The 25,510-nt window shown below is 43.3% G+C and overlaps 1 protein-coding gene across 2 annotated transcripts in view; it reads left to right on the plus strand.

The window, feature by feature from the left end:
* Positions 1-25,510, plus strand: part of LOC124783948 (glutathione peroxidase-like) — a 115,336-nt gene that overhangs the window by 82,966 nt on the left and 6,860 nt on the right. The window contains exons 2-4 of one of the 2 annotated variants that reach the window (XM_047254060.1): positions 16,179-16,364; positions 22,033-22,161; positions 24,183-24,326. In XM_047254060.1, coding sequence (XP_047110016.1) covers positions 16,182-16,364; positions 22,033-22,161; positions 24,183-24,326 — 456 coding nt within the window. In that variant the 5' untranslated portion in view covers positions 16,179-16,181. The remainder of the gene's footprint in view (positions 1-16,178; positions 16,365-22,032; positions 22,162-24,182; positions 24,327-25,510) is intronic. The other variant, XM_047254062.1, reaches the window with a different exon arrangement.

A 25,510-nucleotide genomic window follows, 5' to 3' on the forward strand; every position in this document is an offset into this window, starting at 1 on the left:
ATTAGATGGGTAGATCACATAACTAATGAAGAAGTATTGAATAGGATTGGGGAGAAGAGAAGTTTGTGGCACAACTTGACCAGAAGAAGGGATCGGTTGGTAGGACATGTTCTGAGGCATCAGGGGATCACCAATTTAGTATTGGAGGGCAGCGTGGAGGGTGAAAATGGTAGAGGGAGACCAAGAGATGAATACACTAAGCAGATTGAGAAGGATGTAGGTTGCAGTAGGTACTGGGAGATGAAGGAGCTTGCACAGGATAGAGTAGCATGGAGAGCTGCATCAAACCAGTCTCAGGGCTGAAGACCACAACAACAACCATGAATGTAAGTAATAAAAATGATCAGGTCTTTCGTATATTTCTGTTTTAATCAGCACAATAAACACACATTCGAACTTGTTTACTTTCAAAGATATTTTTTGTGCTTCCCCATTTTAATAAAAAGTAATAAAAGGCTGTGCTTCAGCACTCCGCTCCCAGTTGATGCAAGCATCTAATGAATTTATCGTCTGTCTCACGTCCCTAGCTGAACTTTTCAGAGCCACGGCCGTATTCTACCAACCATTATTTCTTTTCCTTAGGAAACAAAGATAAGCGTGGTATGACACAAAGAGACTGCATTTTCATTGCTCTTCGATGCAAGTAGTATTTATACTTTTATCAAAAATGTAAAGCATTAATGTTTGCCGTAACATTAATCAGCTAAAATTTAAAAACTTCTATACTGCCATTCTACTTTCTCTTCTTCTGAAACAAATTCATTGGTAAACTCATTTCGCATTTCCTTGACTGATGGTGCCAATTACATGTGATCATGGATTCCAATGGTACAATTTTTTTGGCCCATTTGTCTTTGTGTCATTCTCCTTTCCATACTGATATTTTCGCATCGGTTCTGAACAGACACAGCTTCCGTGAAAAACTTCCACGAAATGACAAATTCGGCAAGTACTTACAGGAAAATGCAAGAAACTAGAACGAATTTTGAGCCAGCAGCAGAGTGCGTGCTGATTTTAACTTTTCTGACAAATTGAAACTATGAACTCGAACCTAGAAACCCGGTTTGGCATACAGTTTTAATTTGACAGAAAGTTTCATGCAAGAAACTGTTTCCAATAAGTAGCGAATTTCTTGAACTGTATTAAACTAACGGACGTCGACGTGGGGGTGCACACATGGTGGTTCCTAATATTCCACCCAAATCTGTGGATATTGCGCCTTCCACAGCAGGAAGTTCGACAAAATGACTAATAAATGTGATTTCACAATTGTGATGTTGGAGTGGTTGCGAGACAGGCAAATAAACTGCAACTACTCAATGAAAAGGGCCGAACTATTAAGTAGAATACAAGAAGACAAACCAGCCGTGAAAGTGTGCGTCGTGGATAAAATCGCTCACAGCAGAGACCACAAAGCGGTCCGTTTACAGCACTACAACAGCGATCTAATTCCGACAGAACTAGCGTGGGCCAAAATAAAACACAATTTCGCGAAAAAGAATGTCACTGGGGCATGAAGAAAAATAGCAGAATCTTGTTGAAACTGCTTTCCTCTCAGTTACTGCCTAGGACTGGCAATGTTACTGCAGGTAATTGCAGCAGCTGGAGCAAGAACATTGGACACGATAAGGAATAATAGAAATGGTCGTCGATTGAGTTACCAGCAATACCACGCCCTCAAGCTATGATAATGATGATAATAATGATCTCGAATCAAACACAAATGGCAATGATCTTTAGTGAACATCATTTTGATAATTCTTTCAGGCACATTTAAATACACTTTGTAAAAATTACTGCTACGCTGTGTTTAATAAATGCAATGTGCAAACAGATTCCAAAAATCAGTTTTTGACATTCGGTTCATAGTCGTAAATTTATCTACTTTAATTTTTCATTACTGTCGATAAATAATACAAAAATTGTAGGTAAGACTCTCGAGCATGTGTAAGTCAACAAATTAGGTGATTTCCGATCCGAGGGAACTGTCAGTTAAGCAGCCACCACGCCAACTGTCAACTAATAGTGCACATACAATGTACCGCTAGTACACAGTGATCCCGTTCGAAGGTACTGTGGATTTCAAAGGGATAATTCTTAGCATCTGACATCTGAAATGATCTTAAAGTTATGAATATATGCACTCCTGGAAATGGAAAAAAGAACACATTGACACCGGTGTGTCAGACCCACCATACTTGCTCCGGACACTGCGAGAGGGCTGTACAAGCAATGATCACACGCACGGCACAGCGGACACACCAGGAACCGCGGTGTTGGCCGTCGAATGGCGCTAGCTGCGCAGCATTTGTGCACCGCCGCCGTCAGTGTCAGCCAGTTTGCCGTGGCATACGGAGCTCAATCGCAGTCTTTAACACTGGTAGCATGCCGCGACAGCGTGGACGTGAACCGTATGTGCAGTTGACGGACTTTGAGCGAGGGCGTATAGTGGGCATGCGGGAGGCCGGGTGGACGTACCGCCGAATTGCTCAACACGTGGGGCGTGAGGTCTCCACAGTACATCGATGTTGTCGCCAGTGGTCGGCGGAAGGTGCACGTGCCCGTCGACCTGGGACCGGACCGCAGCGACGCACGGATGCACGCCAAGACCGTAGGATCCTACGCAGTGCCGTAGGGGACCGCACCGCCACTTCCCAGCAAATTAGGGACACTGTTGCTCCTGCGGTATCGGCGAGGACCATTCGCAACCGTCTCCATGAAGCTGGGCTACGGTCCCGCACACCGTTAGGCCGTCTTCCGCTCACGCCCCAACATCGTGCAGCCCGCCTCCAGTGGTGTCGCGACAGGCGTGAATGGAGGGACGAATGGAGACGTGTCGTCTTCAGCGATGAGAGTCGCTTCTGCCTTGGTGCCAATGATGGTCGTATGCGTGTTTGGCGCCGTGCAGGTGAGCGCCACAATCAGGACTGCATACGACCGAGGCACACAGGGCCAACACCCGGCATCATGGTGTGGGGAGCGATCTCCTACACTGGCCGTACACCACTGGTGATCGTCGAGGGGACACTGAATAGTGCACGGTACATCCAAACCGTCATCGAACCCATCGTTCTACCATTCCTAGACCGGCAAGGGAACTTGCTGTTCCAACAGGACAATGCACGCCCGCATGTATCCCGTGCCACCCAACGTGCTCTAGAAGGTGTAAGTCAACTACCCTGGCCAGCAAGATCTCCGGATCTGTCCCCCATTGAGCATGTTTGGGACTGGATGAAGCGTCGTCTCACGCGGTCTGCACGTCCAGCACGAACGCTGGTCCAACTGAGGCGCCAGGTGGAAATGGCATGGCAAGCCGTTCCACAGGACTACATCCAGCATCTCTACGATCGTCTCCATGGGAGAATAGCAGCCTGCATTGCTGCGAAAGGTGGATATACACTGTACTAGTGCCGACATTGTGCATGCTCTGTTGCCTGTGTCTATGTGCCTGTGGTTCTGTCAGTGTGATCATGTGATGTATCTGACCCCAGGAATGTGTCAATAAAGTTTCCCCTTCCTGGGACAATGAATTCACGGTGTTCTTTTTTCCATTTCCAGGAGTGTAAATGCAGGGGAATTTCGCTTGTTTTCGTCAAGGGTCACATGTCGCTAATATTTTGGTGTAGAAAAAGAAGGTAGAACCGCGGCCACTTTCGTCTTGTTTTGTTTACAGTTTGCGCGGCACTTAATTATTTATTGCACGCGCAAACAAAGTTGACACTCAGCGCGGTGGCTGATGGGAGCGACCGCAACGGGTGTCAACTTTGTGTGCGCGATTAACACCGAGAAACATCGAATTTAGAACTATGACATGCAGGAAATTAGCGATTTATCAAACAAAGAAATTTTTAGCGATGAAATCCCTCCTTTTTCACTTTATAGTGCCAAGCGCTTAATCTTTGTTCATCGTTAGAGAAACTAAAATATTTAGCGAACGTTTTTATTACATACATCACAGAAACTAGAGCTACAGTTTCCCGTTGTAACAACTACAAACAAGAACATCACTTTGGAAATCTGAATAATCCGGAGATAAGATTTATATATGATAATTAAGTCCTTATCAACAGGTTAACATTTCTCAAAATTTGTATATATTCAGCGGATTGAATGGCTGCACACTCCCACACTACCGATTTCATCTAGCACTTGCGTCATAAATGTATAGCAATACAGTGACATAAATTAGCCCTACGATATTAACTCACGATTACGCCGTCTCGATATTTTTAAACAAATAAAGTGCCTCCTACTAGTATAAAAATATAATTGCGTATTTGTAGTACTTACCCATGAGAGGTAGCTTTCCTTCTTTGACGTATTCCGATTTCATTCGTAGCAGCAACAACTATTCACGATTGCTATTACTTGTTTAAAAACAGGATAAATCAGTGTACAGTTGAGGTTTCACTCTTAGCACAAAATATAAACTTGTGACGTTATACGTGAATCACGTGACGATTACTGTTTACTGTTGGTGACATTCTCAGAACGCTATGCCTTCTCCAGAGATATTCCTACTGAGAGGCATAGGCCAACGACTATAAAACTCCGTGAAGTAAATATTGCTGAATCCAACGACAAAAGGAAATACCGGTAGAATTTTACAACGGCTAACTTTGAAGCAGGTATTGTCAAGATTGTCTCATAACGCCACTTAGGATCGGCTGGGAAAGGTTGCCTGTTCGCTTGTGAGTCAGAGTAAGAACGACGTAAGGTAAAAAATGAAATTATTTCAAATTTAATTATTATGAACTAATCATTAATGACAGGAAAGCTGTGCTGTACTGCTCATAGATTTTTAACGTGTGGAAGCTACCACAGCAAGTATTGTAGATATTTACAGTGGTAGTCAAATAAAATTTACACGCCTTGGATCGTAGGTTTAGATAACGTTTTCCCGTTGTTTGTTACCTGTAGAATGTTATTAATTTTAGTCTTCGAAATATCGATAGACTGCTGCATTGGGAGCAGCAAACCTCAAGCGAGCGCATTCACGATGTGCCCTACAGGAAAAGTCAAGAACTTGCAAGAAATGTTTGCCTGGTGCGAGGTTTCCCTAACCGATCCGCATAACATTGGTTGTCCACGGGAAACGAATAAGCGCTCCACGAAAAACTATTAATAATACGGCGTTTCTCTTTTGCACATTTTGACGGCAGTAATTTTTTAAAACTTTGTTATGATTCCTGTGTTACTAGTTATGACTTAAAATGTAAGTATTCACTGCGTGAGAAGTTTTTTTCATTTTAAAAGTTTTATTAACCTTAAAAATAAACATACCAGGAGTCTTAGATTCCATCAAATGAAACGTTTGGCAATCACGGCCCTTATGTACTGTGGGTTTCAACGAACATTGTTTCTACAATGTTCTTTGTACTTTTAAATTTAATGTATATTCCCATGTAAAGTTTGTTCCACCTAGCACATGTCATGGAATTATTATCGTCCTTACGTCGAATGTACAGGGTAAACCCTAACTCCGCCTACAAAATTCTGGACGGTGCTGAGGGATAATTTCTAACTATTTTGGTGCAAGTGATCCGTAGCCTTTTATGACTCGTTATAGAATGATTGCATTTTTTATTTCTTATACCCATTTGTCTTTGTATCTGTACCCCACTTCAAATATCTGCGCAAAAGTGCGATGTTTATCTTATTTGGAAACAGTCTTGCTCCATTTACTAACAGTAGTTGCTGTTGACAACATATTGCTCACTTCCTCTCAAGATTGCATTCAGCACTTTCCGATTATGTATTTGGTTTGTTTTTCTTGCAGCGTTGTACGTTAGCAGTGATACACAGCAGTATGAATCGGTTTACTGATGAAGAGTTAGCCGACATGAACATGTGCTGGGTCACTTAATGCAATGGAAGAGCGGCACTACGAATTATGCTGTTGCATCTGTACATAGGCACCTACGACAGACCGACTACTTCCATATTGGATTGATGGTATGTTTCAGGCTTTTTCACTGTCGCGAAGGTATTTTAACGCAAAAAAGAGTAATAAGGGTAACAAGCTGTATAAATCATGAGTAATTATGATTATATTATTACTCGTTAGTAAGCCACCGGAGACCACCGGCCCCTTACATTAGATACTCAGAAAATGTCCCTGAACAAACTACAAATTTTGTCGTTGGAGTTTGCTTTCAGTATGCATAGTGTAGCCGAGACATATACCTATGTAACATAACTTCCAGGAAATACTATATTACTCGTTCAGTTCTTCGTCTAATCAGGCAAGTGAAGTTTTCAACTCGTGTTGTTGCGAACATACTTCCAGGAAATATTTTATTGCTCGTTCAGTTTTTCCTCATTTAGTCAGACAAGTAAAGTCTTTGTGGCGGCACCTGTAACATAGTTACTGCTCTGTACAGTGATTTTCTCTCCTATTATAAGCGGCTGCCGATGTATAGTCTGTTGTTTGTTTTCACAATCTTCGAGGCGAGATAGAGAAATATGTCTTCAATGAATAGAAATACTTCCCGAAGTACTGTAGAATCATTTTACGTGCGTGTAATACTGCGCACAGTTCGCACTTTGACACCGAGGCTTATTCATCACTCAACACTACAGGCAACGCCTTGTTGTTGTATCCATCCTTCTCTGACCCTCGCAATTTTTACCATTTTGTTTTAGCTGCTTCAGTTCATTCCACTGATAACACTTCGCATCATGGATATTCTGGCCCTGTCTCTTTGTTTCCCCAGTTTTCTTCTTCGTATCAATTCTTCTGTATATCAATGTCCTTTTCTCTTTAATATCTTTTAGTATGTGTTATTTAGACTTTCTTTTAATAGAGGATGTTTTTGTGAATCTTTTCCATATCCACTGCCCTATTGCTTCTAATTTTGTCTTTTCTTGTCTCCCCAGAGTCCGCCCATCGAAACCAATGCTCAACATACATGTCTCGATTAATTTTTTTTCTTTGTCCTTCTACCAAAGAGGCTGCTTTTTAATAAATTACTCTTACTTCTGAAGGCTTGTTTAGTTATTGCAATTCTTCTTTTAATACCCATTATACTTTTCTTGTCATCTGTTATTGTGCATTTTTGTTACGAAATTCTTTTGAAATATTTCTTCCGTGTGAATTTTAGTAGCAAGTCGGCTGTTACAATCGGAAAATGTGGCGCATTGGTTGACACACGGGATTCACAGTCCAGATTTATATTGTTCGTGGCTTCTCTAAATCACTTCAGGCAAATACTGTGTGGTTCCTCTGGCGACAAATTGCTTCCCCCAGCCATTTACAACTAAGATCTCAATCAATAATGACTTATAGGTCAACGGGACGCTTGACACTAACATTTCTTTTGTCTTTCTCCAACTGCTGTTCTGGTCGTCCACTTATAGAAATGTGCACAATACGAGACGATGCTGGCGCTAAGCTGCCATGAGTGTAGAATAAAATATGATGAATCACTTCACTCATCAGAGCCCAACACCGCTACACACGCGCCGTAGTCACTTAGCTGATTTTGCATCAGTCAGGATAGACAAACAGTTACTGCCGTAATTTTGTTTTAGTATGCGTTGATTAAAAATGCTGTAGAAATTTTCCGAACCTAAGCTTGTGTCGCCACTGTCTCGCTGCTAATGAAATCCACCCTGTGAAAAATAAGTAGTATCGAAATAAATTGGCGGGACGCAGTGAACTACATTTCTTGTCTATCGGTTAGATAAAACGGAATATCAGGGTATCTTCTGCTGATTATCTACTTACAGGTTACTGCCGCCCACTTCACACTGACATCCCACAGTGCTAGGCATGAAGTTCCTACTAAAACTATTAATAGTCGCTGACGTTAACTTTTGGGGACTTCTAATCACTCCTTTCACTTTTCTCGTTCTACTATTTCAGAGCTATGCCAAGTAAAATAAAAGGTTTGTTTCCGATATTCTAGTCGAGGCCTTTCAATAAAATGTGCTAGGTGTTAGCCCTCGAGAAACTGTGTACCCAAACTGACGAATGTCCAAAACTAACCATAGATAAGCGGGCTGTACTGCCAACTCGATTCTGGTACACAGGGTGCCCGGATTATGCATCAGGAATACTGCGATTTTAACACTAGAAGCCAACCACGCGATCTTAAATCGTTCGTTCTGAGCTTAGCGGACAACTGATTCATAATCCGCAGTAGTGGAGTTCATATCCCTGTCCTCTCACCATGATTTGCGTGTTCCATGGTCACCATAAGTAAGTTCAGACGATTGTTGGAATTTTTCTTTTGAATAGACCACGGGCGATTTCCTTCCCCGTCTCTTCCAACTATGCAACTGCTCATGCTCTAATGACCACACTGTCCAAGGGTCTTTAAGCTCGTCCCTTGTTTCATTATGAGTGCTACGGCAAATACTTTGTCAAACAGTGCAAAACTTCCATTCAGGCTGAGTGTATATACAGCGTGTTTATAAATGAATATCGGGGTTTTAACGCTTATAATATTTATTATATTAAACTGACAGTTATAAATGGTATGTCAAATGAAAGAGCAACTCAAATGTTTTACCAAGAACCTTATAAATGTTCAATGTAAGAGCCATTTGTCACACGGCACACGTCAAGTCTATAGCCGAGTACTTCCCAAACGTTGATAAGAGTGTCTGCAGTGATTGTAGCAACAGCTGCTTCAGTCCGGTTTCTTAATTCAGGGAGGTCTGCTGGTAGCGGAGGCACGTACACACGATCCTTGATGAAGCCCCAAAGGAAAAAATCTCATGGCGCTAGGTCAGGTGAACTTGGAGGCCATGCAAAGCAAGCCTTCTGATTGGGCCCCTTGCGGCCTACCCAGCGCTTGAGTACAGTGAAGTTCAACCAATCGCGTACTTAGCTATGCCAGTGCTCACACTGAACATTTATGTTAGTTTAATGTAATAAATATTACAAAGCGTTAAAACCCCGATATTCATTTATAAACACCCCGTATTTAGCTCAGCTTTCTACTGGACGCCGAAGTAAAGTAGCCTACTACTCACAGGTGTGGCACCAGACCCATATTCCGAAGGAGCAGGGTACGGAATTTCCGTCCATCTACCGTTATGAATGCAGGTTCTCTCAAAAGGTACGACACAACTTTAAAGTATTACTGCATCCAAACTAATTATATTCACACCATGCCTGGCTTATGTGATGCCCTAACTCACAAAGTTGTTATGCCATTCAGTCAACTCCAGCATGTGCTTCTTTGGAGACACACACAACATCCAATCTATACTCAAGCTCTATCCATACTCATCGCAATGTATCCGCATCAATTGTGTATCTCTTACGTCACAATAAATGGTTTGGTTGCGTCCCAGGTGCGTACATTGTGTTTGTTTGCCTTACCATACACGTGGAATGTTGCTTCGTCAGAAAACGCTAGGTTCTTTAGGAAATTCCCTCTTCCTCTAAACAATTCAGATGGTTCAAATAGCTCTGAGCACTACGAGACTTAACTTATGAGGTCATCAGTCCCCCAGAACTTATAACTACTTAAACCTAACTAACCGGACATCACACACATCCATTCCCGAGGCAGGATTCGAACCTGCGACCGTAGCGGTCGCGCGGGTCCAGACTGTAGCGCCTAGAATCGCTCGGCCACCTCGGCCGGCTTCTAAACAGTGAAGAACTTCCACATCCACAGCGAATTGCATATGTTATGGCCTGCCGTCCGGTTTCACTGCGTGCAACAGTTTCAATCGGTACGGATACATATGTAAATGTCTCCGAAGGACACAGTGCATAGTCGCCCTAGGGGTTTCTCTGAAACCCTCCGAACAGGCTTCTACGGTGGGCGTTAAAAATCCAACGGTATCCGTTCTGTGTCGGCTTCACTTTTTCCAGGTCGTTCAGTATGATGCTTCACATCAGCGATTTCTGTCAGCACAGAAATCCTATATCACCAACCTGCGTGTCACATTTGGCCTGAGTAACCATTCCACACTCTGAGCCTTTTCTTATACCATTGCCTTTATGCTTCACTCACGACAACCTGGAACACGTACAAGCAAAACTTTGTGAGTTTGTCTGTCACGTAAGCCAAACATGGTGTGAATATCTTACTGTTAGACTGGGTGCTATAACATATTGAAGTCGTAGCGTACCTTTTGAGACACACTGATGTTTCCGTGGCTTTCATAAATAACTTAAGGCGAGCTTCAGAACGATTCCTTGAACAGAATACAGCCCATAGCGATCGTTTTCCCATCCAAATGGAGCTCAACCAATAATTACTCTATCTTTTTTCGTTGATTCTTTCCACGTGACAGGCAAGTAAAACTAATTAACTTACAGGGTGATTCAAAAAGAATACCACAACTTTAGGAATTTAAAACTCTGCAACGACAAAAGGCAGAGCTAAGCACCATCTGTCGGCGAGTTAAGGGAGCTATAAAGTTTCATTTAGTTGTACATTTGTTCGCTTGAGGCGCTGTTGACTAGGCGTCAGCGTCAGTTGATGCTAAGATGGCGACCGCTCAACAGAAAGCTTTTTGTGTTATTGAGTACGGCAGAAGTGAATCGACGACAGTTGTTCAGCGTGCATTTCGAACGAAGTATGGTGTTAAACCTCCCGATAGGTGGTGTATTAAACGTTGGTATAAACAGTTTACAGAGAATGGGTGTTTGTGCAAAGGGAAAAGTTCTGGACGGCCGAGAACGAGTGATGAAAATGTAGCACGCATCCAGCAAGCATTTGTTCGCAGCCCAGGAAAATCGACTCGCAGAGCTAGCAGAGAGCTGCAAATTCCACAATCAACTGTATGGAGAGTCCTACGAAAAAGGTTAGTTATGAAACCTTATCGTCAACTACCCGAGGCGATGGATCGGCCGCCAGGCAGCCCGTGACAGAGCACTTCGTCACTGGCCTCCAAGAAGCCCTGATCTTACCCCCTGCGATTTTTTCTTATGGGGGTATGTTAAGGATATGGTGTTTCGGCCACCTCTCCCAGCCACCATTGATGATTTGAAACGAGAAATAACAGCAGCTATCCAAACTGTTACACCTGATATGCTACAGAGAGTGTGGAACGAGTTGGAGTATCGGGTTGATATTGCTCGAGTGTCTGGAGAGGGCCATATTGAACATCTCTGAACTTGTTTTTGAGTGAAAAAAAACCTCTTTAAATACTCTTTGTAATGATGTCTAACAGAAAGTTATATTATGTTTCTTTCATCAAATACACATTTTTAAAGTTGTGGTATTCTTTTTGAATCACCCTGTATTATCACAAAACATAAAGCAAGTGAGGATTATTAAGAAGGCTAATGCTCATGTAGCAGCCCCCGTACAATCCTGCAATCCTGTACGGCCAAAGTATCTACATCACTCTGACGAGGTGAGCCCCCTCCTTTTCTCTGTCCCCCTCCTTACCCTCCCCTCCCCTCCATCCAGACAAATGTCAAGCATGATCATCAGCTGGGCACTGTGTGATCGGCCTAAAAATAATTCGTCTTTTGGAATAATTAGCCGCCGGTGTGTCCGAGCGGTTCTAGGCGCTTCAGTCTGGAACCGCGCAACCACTACGGTCGCAGGTTCGAATCCTGCCTCAGGCATGGATATGTGTGTTGTCCTTCGGTTAGTTATATTTAAGTAGTTCAAAAATGGTTCAAATGGCTCTGAGCACTATGGGACTCAACTGCTGAGGTCATTAGTCCCCTAGAACTTAGAACTAGTTAAACCTAACTAACCTAAGGACATCACAAACATCCATGCCCGAGGCAGGATTCGAACCTGCGACCGTAGCGGTCTTGCGGTTCCAGACTGCAGCGCCTTTAACCGCACGGCCACTTCGGCCGGCAAGTAGTTCTAAGTTCTATGGGACTGATGACCTCAGAAGTTAAGCCCCATAGTGTTCAGAGCCATTTGAACCATTTTTTTAGTAATGAAAACTGACGGCTCCGTTGAAGTTGCCAAGCAAGAACAGGTGACGTGGTACCCCTAGGTATCATACTCGAGTATCAGCTCTCTGCCACACTCATCCACACTACGAACATTGTCGGTTATCGAGAATCCGTCAACAAAATCGTCTGCAGCGCTCCGTTGGAAACAACCTTGGGAAAAAATTACATTCGTCAGGAGTTGATTTTTTTCAGAAAGTGAACTATCGCGCCTATGTGCGCTTAAAAAAGAAAATTTTTTACGGTCGCGCCAGCTATAGCCTCAAAAAATATTTATAAGGAAAAAATCCATCCTGGATTCCCTATAGTGATTCCCAGTGATTGAAGGCGAAGTATGGTGACTTTCCTGTATTTTATTACCTTTATTTGTTCTTTCTTCAATCCTTTACTTCACCTCACACTGAACTTCAGTCAACGATAGAAAAACAAATCTTGTCTGTATGACAAGCTTCGCCTGTCGCAAGACGAGAGCAACAGCAAGGGCACGGCGTACTACAGTCTGCAAAGGGGACGGCCATCTCTCTTCACAAACCGGAAGTGAACCGTAGTTCCAGGAACTGGCTGAGTCAAGGAGGCAGTTGTGACTGAACCTGTCACGGAGAACAACTCTTGTTTTGTCGCGAGGCCTTCGGCGCTTAACGTATTTACCTCTTACCGTGCCGTAACCGAAAGGTCAGGAAGGCCTTGGCTCGTGATCTCGTCTGTCGGCGCAGAATTGCACTTTAAGAGAGCAGAATTTATCATGAAAGTTATATAATGCTAACTAACTTTTTTAACATAAACTCCTGTGGCGTGTATGAAATCCTCAACTGGCTGCTGCCACAGCATGTTCGTTGGAAAGAAGAGAATTACTACTTGCGATCAACAGTGCGATGATGGTAGGAGATAGACTAATACAACAGTGTTCAGTATTCCAGAATGAGATTTTCACTCTGCAGCGGCGTGTGCGCTGATATGAAACTTCCTGGCAGATTAAAACTGTGTGCCAGACCGGGACTCGAACTCAGAACCTTTGCCTTTCGCGGGCAAGTGCTCTACCAACTGAGCTACCCAAGCACGACTCACGCCCCGCCCTCTCTGCCAGTACCTCGTTTCCTACATTCCAAACTTTACAGAAGCTCTCCTGCTCAGTACCTCGTCTCCTACATTCCAAACTTTACAGAAGCTCTCCTCGCAGGAGAGCTTTGTAAAGTTTGGAATGTAGGAAACGAGGTACTGGCAGGAGTAAAGCTGTGAGGGCCGGGCGTGAGACGTGCTTGGGTAGCTCAGTTGGTAGAGCACTTGCCCGCGAAAGGCAAAGGTCTCGAGTTCGAGTCTCGGTCCGGTACACAGTTTTAATCTCCCAGGAAGTTTCAGTGTTCAGTATTGTCTTTCATCTGATCCAGGAGCGCAACAAATGACCAGGTCATGCGGTTATGACCCATTAAAACATTCTAGTAAAAGCTTTTATGGTTTTACGTACAACACTTCCAAAATTTGTCATCTGACTTTCAGAGAGTAAAGTAGTATGAAAAATGAGTCTCAAAAAATGGCAACCAAACGTTAGAAATCACGCACCACGTTTTGACATAGGATACTTTTCTGTTGTTTTGCGTGAGGGCTTACGCACGTGGATAGGTTTTGCGGCCTAGCTAGGTAAAACACATTCACACACTGATCGTATCTGCTGTCAGCAACAAATCCGACGGTTCGCAAGTCCATATATGCAGGGTGGTCAGAGACAGTCTGAAAGACTTCCAAGGGTGTTGCGTGCTAGGTTGTGGTGAAAAATAATTGTTAAGAAAAAAATTCGAGACGTTGCTCCGTTTCAGAGTTAATTAACATTAAAGTTAGCGAAACAGGCCGTTGCACAAGTAAATTCAAGCGGCTCGCTAGAGATGGTTTCGCCAAACGTGTTCTTCGCTTGGTTTTCTAAAACCGAACAAGAGAGCGACATAAAAATTGGACTTAGGAGGGTAGTAAGGATCTAACCCGAGACAAAGGCTGAGCAGCATCCTGCGTTGTCATCTAAGCTGTGAGGACAACTGACACTAATTGTATCTGGCGGGCTGCTTCAATTGCACGCTCAGTGGCCTGATTGGCTAACTTCAGCGCTAATGAACTCAGAAACGACGCAACGTATCGGATTTTTTTGTTAACAATTATTTCTCAGTGCTACCAACCCTGGAACACCCTTACAAGCTTTTCAGACTTTTCCTAACCACCCTGTACAGCCGGCAATCTGCAGGAAGTTGAGTAAGACAAAGACCGTCCACTAGGAAAAACTAATAGAAGGACCCACTTTGTGACCGTAGGTGGAAACGACTGAAAGAAACAGCATTTCTCTCATTTATATAGCCATAGTTTGCACACCTTTGTTCCCATTGTAGCGCTAAGTGAAAAACTGACAGTGGTGAGCGCACACTATGATGCTACGCGTACGTCTCAGATTTTCAGACGAATACTTTTCAAATGCTGTATTTCTCAGAACTGCGATTTGTCGGAAGCTGTGCTATAACTAAATACTAAGCACAGATATAAACAGACTATTATTATTTATTCTAATTAAAGAGAATATTATTCTTGTTACTATCAGAATCATCTGTGACACATTAAAAGTGATGATAACGCAGATTTATATCTAGGGGAGAGGGGAGGGAAGAAAACAACAACAACATGTGAGTCCTCTCCCTCCCTCCCTCCCCCCGCCCTCCTACCCTCCAATAATTTATACACTAGATACGTGCCTGATGTAACCACCAGCAGACAAGCTCCCATGTGAGAAAAGAAATGTTATGCATGTGCCAATCACACATTTTTAATAGATAGTCATTTTGAGAAGCAGTCTCTGAATTACGTACATATTCATTACAGGCTACAAATTGTTTGAGATAAGGTAGGCTCTTCTAGTAAATGATGAAATAAAACTCAAATATGGCGTAGTTTACATTGGTAATAATTGCTGGTATGCCGTAATTGAACGAAACTTATTGCTTCGTAACGTAACTCTATACTTCACATAGAATTTTTGGTAACATTAAAATACGTTACAAGATTTGTTGAGAATAAAGAAAACAACTTGACGTCTATGACCAGACACAAGTGATTTTGTAAATATTGAATCCGTGTTGCGGGCTTTTAAGCGTCATATTCAGGTAGTTGTAGTTCATATATAATTTACAGCGCCTGCATTGGTGTCCTGCATTATCATGTTAAAGCATGCTGCACAGTTTTTCAGTTCTAGACGCGCTCAGGCCCTCTTCTTGAGAGGTACTGTGCCTTGAGGGTGAAAGCGTGTTCTTCCGTAAACACAAAGATGGGCTTAACGTCACACAACGAGAAAGTGGACCGCATAGTTTTGACACTACGCTTAACACTGTTAGAAATGTTTGTTAATACTAAGCGAATACAGAATATTCCATATCTCTCCGTATCAAGAAATAACAAACCCAAACAAAAAATCCATAAGTTCCTCTTAAAAAGGTTGCGCAACTACAGAAACACAAATATTCTCCTTATCCGGCTCTTCTTCATCTTTTTCCTTCTCCTCACGCTTCACTTCTAATTTTTTTCCAATTTATTGTCTGTTATGGTCTTTGTCTTTCAGGGCCAATCATCTTTTTTAACTTTAATTACACGAACCTCTTTTGGACCAGTTGTCTATAAAGATTAACTACATACATTTATTGCATTAATGTGGTATTTACAGGTAATCACGCTGTAACAGCATGCCTTCTCAGAAATGATAAGTTCACTAAGGTACATGTATCACATTGGAACAACCGAAATAAAATGTTCAAACGTACCTATGTTCTGTATTTTAATTTAAAAAACCTACCTGTTACCAACTGTTCGTCTAAAATTGTGAGTCATGTGTTTGTGACTATTACAGCACCATCTATCACAAAGCAAAAAAAGGGGTCCAACTAAAACATTCATATTTCTTTACGTACTACACGAATATGTAATAAAATGGGGGTTCCTAGCTTAAAAAACGCAGTTGATATCCGTTTGACCTATGGCAGCGCCATCTAGCGGGCAAACCATAGCGCCATCTGGTTTCCCGCTTCAAGCTAGACAAGTTTCGTTCTTTATAGTTTTTTCGTTTGACGCTTATTTCGTGAGATATTTGGCCCGGTCACGATCAATGGACCACCCTGTATACTTTGTTTAACGCGTCACGTGGCAGCAACACAACGAGGTAACATTGAGCCTCGCCGTGGACTGTTGTTTTCATGTTTTGGCTCTTCAGTGAACGTTATTACATTATTTGGCGCATGCGCTGAGGTAGTGTGCACTTGTGTTGCAGAAGATGGGGCCGGTGCTGCTGCTTCTGGCGGCGCTGGCAGTGGGCGAAGGGGCGGCCAAAGCCGTGCAGCGGGTCGCCTCCGTGGAGTGCTCCAACGACTATAACGACGGCGACTCCATCTACAACTACACCGCCGAGGACATCTGGGGCGAGCGCAACATCAGCCTCTCAAAGTTCCGCGGCAAGGTCGACACCATTCACTAACACTATTCTTACGAATCCTTTCGCCATAGTCCGGTTAAGCCAGATATCTGCCTCAACAATAAGTGCAGCATTGTCATGTGCTCCAGAAGAAAGCACTAGGGATAGCGTTGTCCAGTTCATATTTATTTCCCAGAATGTGTTTTCACTCTGCAGTGGACTGTACGCTGAAGTGGTCAGTCGGTACGGGACTCGCCCGCGAAAAGCAGTGCTCTCAGGTTCGAGTCCCGGTCTGCCACACAGTTTCATTCAATTTGCCAGAAAGTTTCACATTTATTTACTTACGTTGACGGAAAAAAACCGCAACACCAAATGATAATTAATGTAGAGTAATAAAATAAATTTGTCCGGCTAATATATTTAAATGAGTAACATAGCAAGATCATACGTTAATACAGGGTGTTACAAAAAGGTACGGCCAAACTTTCAGGAAACATTCCTCCCACACAAAGAAAGAAATTATGTTATGTGGACATGTGTCCGGAAACGCTTACTTTCCATGTTAGAGCTCATTTTATTACTTCTCTTAAAATCACATTAATCATGGAATTGAAACACACAGCAACAGAACGTACCAGCGTGACTTCAAACACTTTCTTACAGGAAATGTTCAAAATGTCCTCTGTTAGCGAGGATACATGCATCCACCCTCCGTCGCATGGAATCCCTGATGCGCTGACGCAGCCCTGGAGAATGGCGTATTGTATCACAGCCGTCCACAATACGAGCACGAAGAGTCTCTACATTTGGTACCGGGGTTGCGTAGACAAGAGCTTTCAAATGCCCCCATAAATGAAAGTCAAGAGGGTTGAGGTCAGGAGAGCGCGGAGGCCATGGAATTGGTCCGCCTCTACCAATCCATCTGTCACCGAATCTGTTGTTGAGAAGTGTACGAACACTTCGACTGAAATGTGCAGGAGCTCCATCGTGCATGAACCACATGTTGTGTCGTACTTGTAAAGGCACATGTTCTAGCAGCACAGGTAGAGTATCCCGTATGAAATCATGATAATGTGCTCCATTGAGATGGAAGAACATAGGGCCAAATCAAGACATTACCAACAATGCCTGCCCAAACGTTCACAGAAAATCTGTGTTGTTGACGTGATTGAGAAATTGCGTGCGGATTCTCGTCACCCCACACATTTTGATTGTGAAAATTTACAATTTGATCACGTTGGAATGAAGCCTCAACCGTAAAGAGAACATTTGCACTGAAATGAGGATTGACACATTGTTGGATGAACCACTCGCAGAAGTGTACCCGTGGAGGCCAATCAGCTACTGATAGTGCCTGCACACGCTGTACATGGTACGGAAACAACTGGTTCTCCCGTAGCACTCTCCATACAGTGACGTGGTCAACGTTACCTTGTACAGCAGCAACTTCTCTGACGCTGACATTAGGGTTATCGTCAACTGCACGAAGAATTGCCTTGTCCATTGCAGGTGTCCTCGTCGTTCTAGGTCTTCCCCAGTCGCGAGTCATAGGCTGGAATGTTCCGTGCTCCCTAAGACGCCGATCAATTGCTTCGAACGTCTTCCTGTCGGGACACTTTCGTTCTTGGCATCTGTCTCGATACAAACGTACCGCGCCACGGCTATTGCCCCGTGCTAATCCATACATCAAATGGGCATCTGCCAACTCCGCATTTGTAAACATTGCACTGACTGCAAAACCACGTTCGTGATGAACACTAACCTGTTGATGCTACGATCTGATGTGCTTGATGCTACTTCTGTAGAGCAATGAGTCGCATGTCAACACAAGCACCGAAGTCAACATTACCTTCCTTCAATTGGGCCAACTGGCGGTGAATCGAGGAAGTACAGTGCATACTGACGAAACTAAAATGAGCTCTAACATGGAAATTAAGCGTTTCCGGACACATATCCACGTAACAACTTTTCTTTATTTGTGTGTGAGGAATGTTTCCTGAAAGTTTGGCCGTACCTTTTTGTAACACCCTGTATAAGTGCGAGATAAGCTATTGTAAATGTGAAATGCTGCTACATTAATAACCGATGCGACAGTCAGAATGTTGAATTCAAGCATGCAAATGTGCATATAATGTGTTGTACAGATGCCGTATTCAGTTTATGTGATGGAGCTCCTTTCTGCTGCACTTGGTCGGTCAGCACAGGGACGGTTAACGCTGGTTGCTAGAGGTGTCATCCGATGATGTCGCCTATGTGTTCAACTGGAGATAGATCCAGTGATTGACCGCGCCAAGGCTACATGTCGACACTTTGTAGAGCATGTTGGGCTGCAATGGCGGAATGCAGGTGAACGGTACCCTGTTGGAAAACACCCTCTGGAATGCTGTTCATGAATGGCAGCACAGCAAATGGTTAAAATGGCTCTGAGCACTATGCGACTTAACTTCCGAGGTCATCAGTCGCCTAGAACTTAGAACTAATTAAACCTAGCTAACCTAAGGACATCACACACATCCATGCCCGAGGCAGGATTCGAACCTGCGACCGGAGCGGTCGCTCGGCTCCAGACTGTAGCGCCTAGAACCGCACGGCCACTCCGTCCGGAGCAGCACAACTGGCGAATTACCAGATTGACGTACAAATTTACAGTCGGAGTCGTGGGATAACAACGCCAGAGTTCCTGATTCATACGAAATCGCACCCCAGCCTATAACTCCAGGTGCAGGTTCTAACAACCCTACCACAACAAAGGTCAAAATTTAATGATTGTGCTGTTGCTCACGCTGCTAAGTACTGCATTTGCGGGCAACAACAAAGTTATTATGTGGCAGTTGTCATTAGAGCACAGTTAATAAAGTCATTTCATGAAATAATGGATAAACTAGGAACTCATCTTTTCGTGTTTCTCATGCTGGTCTCGTTGTGAATTCATGGCTCTATCGTCGAAAATCTAGGTAGTGATGATTCCAAGCTCGGATGCAAAAAGACCTAGGTGTTATTCTGCGATATTCAAAAGTTTTATAGATGTGTTTCACAAACCATTCTTGAATATTAAACCTTTTAAAGTTAGCACAATGGTGATGTAAAAAATAATCAGCACTCCGAATTTAAGTTACACTTCCTTTTTATTGCTTTTGTTGCAATATCGCGTAACACACAAAACATCACTCCACAATACAAAACATACTTGAAAATATCTTCCTCACTGTTAAAGTTCACATTTTATAAGCTGACTACGTTATGCGTCTTTCCAACATGACGTCCGAGACTTGAATTTTTCAAGGTCCGACTCTCTAACTAATAACCGCTTACGCGCACAAAAATCAAGAGTTACAAGTACGTCAAAGATCATAGTGACAAAAGAAAGAATACACATAAGAATAATATCATTGCAATATAAACATATCGATGAATCAAAGTACCTCTACATTAACGAAATCAAATCTGAATGTTGTCTCAGAAATATGTCAACTACTTTACAGAAACACAGTAGAATATTACTGGTATCGAGAGGTTTAGGTGAGGTGCCGTAATGGTTACGTAATTCAAGTACCATTATAAGGTCCAGCGTGTCTAGCACGGAGGCGGGTTGGTTGCTGGCTCTCAACTGGATCCCTTCTAACCAACAAACAGCCATCTTTGGCACTGAGGCAGAACCATCTTTCATCAGAAAACACAACAGACCTCCTCCTTGCCCTCTCCTAACACCGCTGAAGTCGTAAATGGCGATGCTTTGGGGTCAGTAGAATACACGCAACAGGGCTTCTGGCTCCGAACTGTCCTTGATGTAACCCATTTTTAACAGTTCGTTCTGTCACTGTGGTGCCATCTGCTGCTCAGATTGCTACTACAGACGCAGTACGATGTGCCACAGTCATACGCCGAACACGATGATCTCCCTTATCGGTAGCACCACGTGGCCGTCCGAAGCCGTCTTCTGGCGACCTTATATTGTCGTCACTACTGCTGCCAGCAATCATGTACAGTGGCTACATTCCTGCCAAGCCTTCTTGCAATATCGTAGGAGAAACATCCAGCTTCTCGTTCGAACTCAGTGAGATGTTGATAATGGTGTCTTTGTCGCCTGAAAAGCATTCTTGACAAACGTCAACTAACCACGTCCGATCTCAAAGGTAACTAACGCTCAACATTGTTAAACCGTGTATTTAAAACAAAGCTGATTTTAATGCTCATAGTGACGCCACTAGCCCCACTCTTATGCGACTGGCGTGAAATTTGAATAGACATCGTCTGTCAGATGTAGAAACACGTCTACCAATTTTCGTTTATGTCGTACAACTTCTTCTTCGTGTTGAGCTTTTTTGATGTATTTCTCGAGTTCCTTGGAACCATGCGCGCCTTTCTGTATCACGCTTAAGCAAATGTTACCCAAGTGCACATCGTTTTTCTGCCAAATGTCCACTGAATTAATGTTGCAGTTTCTTCTGAAGTCAGTATTGTCAACAACTAATGCCATAATGACAAGTTTGCACAAGGGTACCATACTTAGAATTCCAGGACATATGAACAACGGCCTCTACAAATCTCGCGAACTAGCTCAATAGATATGTTAGAGTGCCCTTTTGTAGGCCTAGTGAGCGCACGGTGTCGCATAGAATGCAACACCATACGAGGTAATAGAGTGAAAGTAAGCAGTGCAAACACACAACCCTGTTTCAGTGTCAGAGATCGTGCGAGGGCTTGAACGAGGACAAGTCACCGAGCCTTCCAGTTACCAGCATATGGAGGACAAATGCAAAACTTTCGATCACTTTAAAATGACATAATAGCCTAAATCGGACAATATTGGAAAATAAACAATAATTACAGTCGATGAAGGAAATGACCGTCACTTCATAAATTTTGTACGACTGTGGTACCTGCAGGAGGAAAAGTGCTTAACAAGACAAACCAACTCTGCGAAGAAGGAAAAAGGAGCACTGAGTCCAGTCACGTGACTGGAGCAACAGAAAACTCCAGATCGTGTTCCCGATGTTTCTGTACCAAACAAGGACTGTTACATATTAGCGTCCCACAGACAGAGAGGTTATGTTATGCTGAGTGGAATGTTGATCCTTTGAAAAGCTTAGCCACTGTTGTGCTGTCCACAGCGCGGGAGCTCTTTCGAGGTTTTCCGATGAAGACGAGCTAAGAGGGTTGACGAAAATAGTTAAAAACATACAGTGCCTAAGAAACGTAATGAGTACGGCAACCTTGGGAACAATTTCACATATCGACAAACAGACTCCCACTTAAAAACCTGAGATACCAGTCTACAGGCAGGGAAGACTGGAAATATAAAGAAATCGATGAATAACTTAGTTCAAACTTTGAACGAAAAATTCTAAGAACTTGCAGATTTTTGTTTTACTGGCATTAGGCCGCGGTCCAAGGCACATTTCTGTGCCTAACGTTCCGTCTTCCAGTGCTGGAGTCATCATTTAGAGGCTATATAGGTCTCAGAAAACAATGACAATCTCAAAGAAACTCAGCAAACCTAACTCTTTATGTTTCTTTTGAATAATTAAGTGAGAAAAGTTCAAATATTTACCTGACAATTGTAACGCTTAACAGAGAGATTTATATTTATCACAAACAGGACTGTTGCTTTGTTCGAGCCTTACTTTAACTACCACATTAACATTTACTTTCCTTAATGAGAATAATATACGCATGTTTTCGAAAAACGTTGTTGTCTTTTTTTCTTGAACAGGTGGTGCTAGTCGTCAACGTGGCGACTTACTGAGGTTTCACTCCCCATTACTATGGACTGAATGCACTACAATCCAGTATGGGGGATGACCTCGCTGTCCTCGGTTTTCCTTGTAATCAGTTTGGTCTGGTGAGTGACAGCTGTAGACGTGCTCGGCTTTCATAGTTATTTTGTGATTACTAATTATTAAAGTTAAAATGGGACAAAAATTAAAGAAATTTCCTTTGTTTCTTTGAGTACATATTAGAACACATACTATTAAGTTCAGCTATTATAAATATGATTGCCCGCTACCTTTAGCTTATTAAACTATTTCATTTTTAAAGCATCGCTTACTAATTCTCGCTAGCACAGGGTCCTTCAAAAATATTCGTCTGGTTGGACAAGACCTTATCTTCTGCAAGAGTGAAGACAGAAACTTGGGGTGAATTGTTACCTATGCACGGGACCTTGCAGGCTAACGGTGGACTGCGAGATCCGTATGCTCCATCGATCATTCAGACAGTTCATTTTTAAGAAATTATCTCACATGCAGGTGCCAGTGCGATAGTGCTCCGTCCTGTTGAAAAATGAAATTTTTTTACGTAGTCGCAAATGTGAAACGTACCCAGGTGGATCATTATTGTAACCTTTTTTTCCACGCAGAAGAACAGGCCGTAAATCTTTTCTCTGGAAACGGCACAAATACGTGAAGCTTTAGAAAGTTTCTTTCGTACACGACTAAAGTATTTGACTGTTGTGTATATGATATTGTTAGGCTGCAGCAGTTTATCTTTCCACTTAAACGGAACGTAGCCCAACACTTCATGTTGTTATTTACCAGCATCACAAAGAGCTTGTACTAACGGGATCGCGTATGGTTTGAAATACAAACGTCTTCGATAAACATGCCAGACAAATACATAAGGAATGTCTTAACTTTCAGCTGGAACGAAGAGTGGATTTCTGTGAACTAACGGAAAACGCTGTTAAACGTGCTCTACATCTTGAACGAGAACAAGGGGGAGACGTGGATTTCCCTTTATACAGGTTCACTTTGATAAATGGAGACAAACGGCAACAAACGATTACTAAGAGGATAAGGAGCAAAAAAGGTCAAATGACCTATGGTCGAAAATGCGTTTCAAGAGAAGTACAACCGCTTGAAGGTAGAGATAACAGGTTTTGAACACTGTGGTATATGACCCCGCTATCAGCTCCAGGAAGATGGTCTTCCAGCGTAGGCTAAGTGATACGATCGTGAGGAATATTGTCCACGATAACTGTCATTACCTGCATTGCTTACAATGCGTGCAGGCCTCTATGTTACCAATGGACTTGCCTCCGCGGCGACGGTTTTGTCACTGGTTTGTGGCTCAGACCATCACGGTGGCTGGGATTTCTGTCGTCCATCCTATTCATGGATAAGACCACTTTTACGAGGGGCAGTATTTTCAACGTTTTCGATATTCGCCTGTGGGGTACGGAGAATGGCCATGGTATGGTGCCAGCAAACCGTCAGCACAGTTTTAGACTTAACGTGTGGGCAAGGATTGTCGGCGACTGCCTCTTCAATGCGGAGATAAAACACTAATACAGACAGAACATTACCACTTGCCTAGTATGTTCTCATGTGTGCTTTCAGTCTATGAAGCCCACACTGTCAAAGATCTTTTACTTCCATTTTTTAGACCGCGTACCTCCAATAGAAGGCACTTCCGGCCATATGTGCATATGACCTTCTCAGGTACCGTTACCTACGCTGTCTTGAAACTTACGGTGCCGTCGTCGAATGATATGAGCTGTACGATGTGCAGCGGTGCGCTCTCGATGAAAATCACGCCTCACAGGTGTAACTGAATTGAGTCTGTTGAAACGGAGCATGCAATACGCTTCCTGTTGTGCTATCGCCCTCTTGAATCGAAGCTCACTTGATAACAAACTACCGACCGAGCTAGCTGCACCAGTGAGACCCTTACCCAGTACAACATGACCCAGCAACTTACAATTGGTGCCAAGGTAGACTTCTAGTTTCGATGCGTAAGTTGAAATTCACCCCAAGTTTGTAGCTTTATTCACGTGGAAGAATCAATCTAGAGAAATCGGCTGAATCATTTTCCAAAATTCTCGTTCCAAGAGGTAGGTACTAAGTTTGAGTGTGTTTTCCACAGCAAGAGCCGGGCGCCAATGCCACGGAGATCCTGAACGGCATCGCCTACGTGCGGCCGGGAAGCGGTTTCCAGCCCAACTTCCAGATGTTCGCCAAGACGGAGGTCAACGGAGACAACGAGCACCCGCTCTTCACATTCCTCAAGGTGCGCGCCATGTACAAAACGGCATGTTCTTGTTCACCGGAGCTGGAGGCAAAGGCTGTGTGTGTGTGTGTGTGTGTGTGTGTGTGTGTGTGTGTGTGTGAGGGGGAGAGCGAATCTACTATCAACAAATTCAGCGCTACGTGCTATATACATCTACTTACATACTCCTGCAGCCAATGTACAGTGCCTGGCGGATTGTATTTTGTACTGGTAGCAGTTACTTCTGTAAAATATCTGGGAGTATGCGTACGGAACGATTTGAAGTGGAATGATCACATAAAATTAATTGTTGCTGAGGCGGGTGCCAGGTTGAGATTCACTGGGAGAGTCCTTAGAAAATGTAGTCCATCAACAAAGGAGGTGGCTTACAAAACACTCGTTCGACCTATACTTGAGTATTGCTCATCAGTGTGGGATCCGTACCAGATCGGGTTGACAGAGGAGATAGAGAAGATCCAAAGAAGAGCGGCGCGTTTCGTCACGGGGTTATTTGGTAAGCGTGATAGCGTTACGGAGATGTTTAGCAAACTCAAGTGGCAGACTCTGCAAGAGAGGCGCTCTGCATCGCGATGTAGCTTGCTGTCCAATTTTCGAGAGGGTGCGTTTCTGGATGAGGTATCGAATATATTGCTTCCCCCTACTTATACCTCCCGAGGAGATCACGAATGTAAAATTAGAGAGATTCGAGCGCGCACGGAGGCTTTCCGGCAGTCGCTCTTCCCGCGAACCATACGCGACTGGAACAGGAAAGGGATGTAATGACAGTGGCACGTAAAGTGCCCTCCTCCACACACCGTTGTGTGGCTTGCGGAGTATAAATGTAGAATGTAGATGTAGATTGCATCATTCCCGTTCCACTCGCTAATGGAGCGAGATACAAATCATTGTCTGTATACCTCTGAACGAGTCCTAATCTCTCTTAAGCTAGGTTAACACTGAGAAATTGGTTGCGTAGAATTGTGCCCGGCACATTTAGCAGGTAATGTGTCTGTATCCGTTCGCTCATAGAAAACACAGCACAAATCCCTCATAAACTTTCTACTGCGCTTGCGCATGCGCAGTCATTTCACAGATAGACTCTGGGTTGTATCTAGGGGTGCTACTTTCAGTAGCAGTTTGTGAAGATGGAGTGGACGAAAAACAATACCTTTAACTAATTGAAGAATTTAGAGACTGGCGTTAGT

This window comes from Schistocerca piceifrons, chromosome 1, assembly GCF_021461385.2.
Source record: "Schistocerca piceifrons isolate TAMUIC-IGC-003096 chromosome 1, iqSchPice1.1, whole genome shotgun sequence".
NCBI lineage: Eukaryota > Metazoa > Arthropoda > Insecta > Orthoptera > Acrididae > Schistocerca > Schistocerca piceifrons.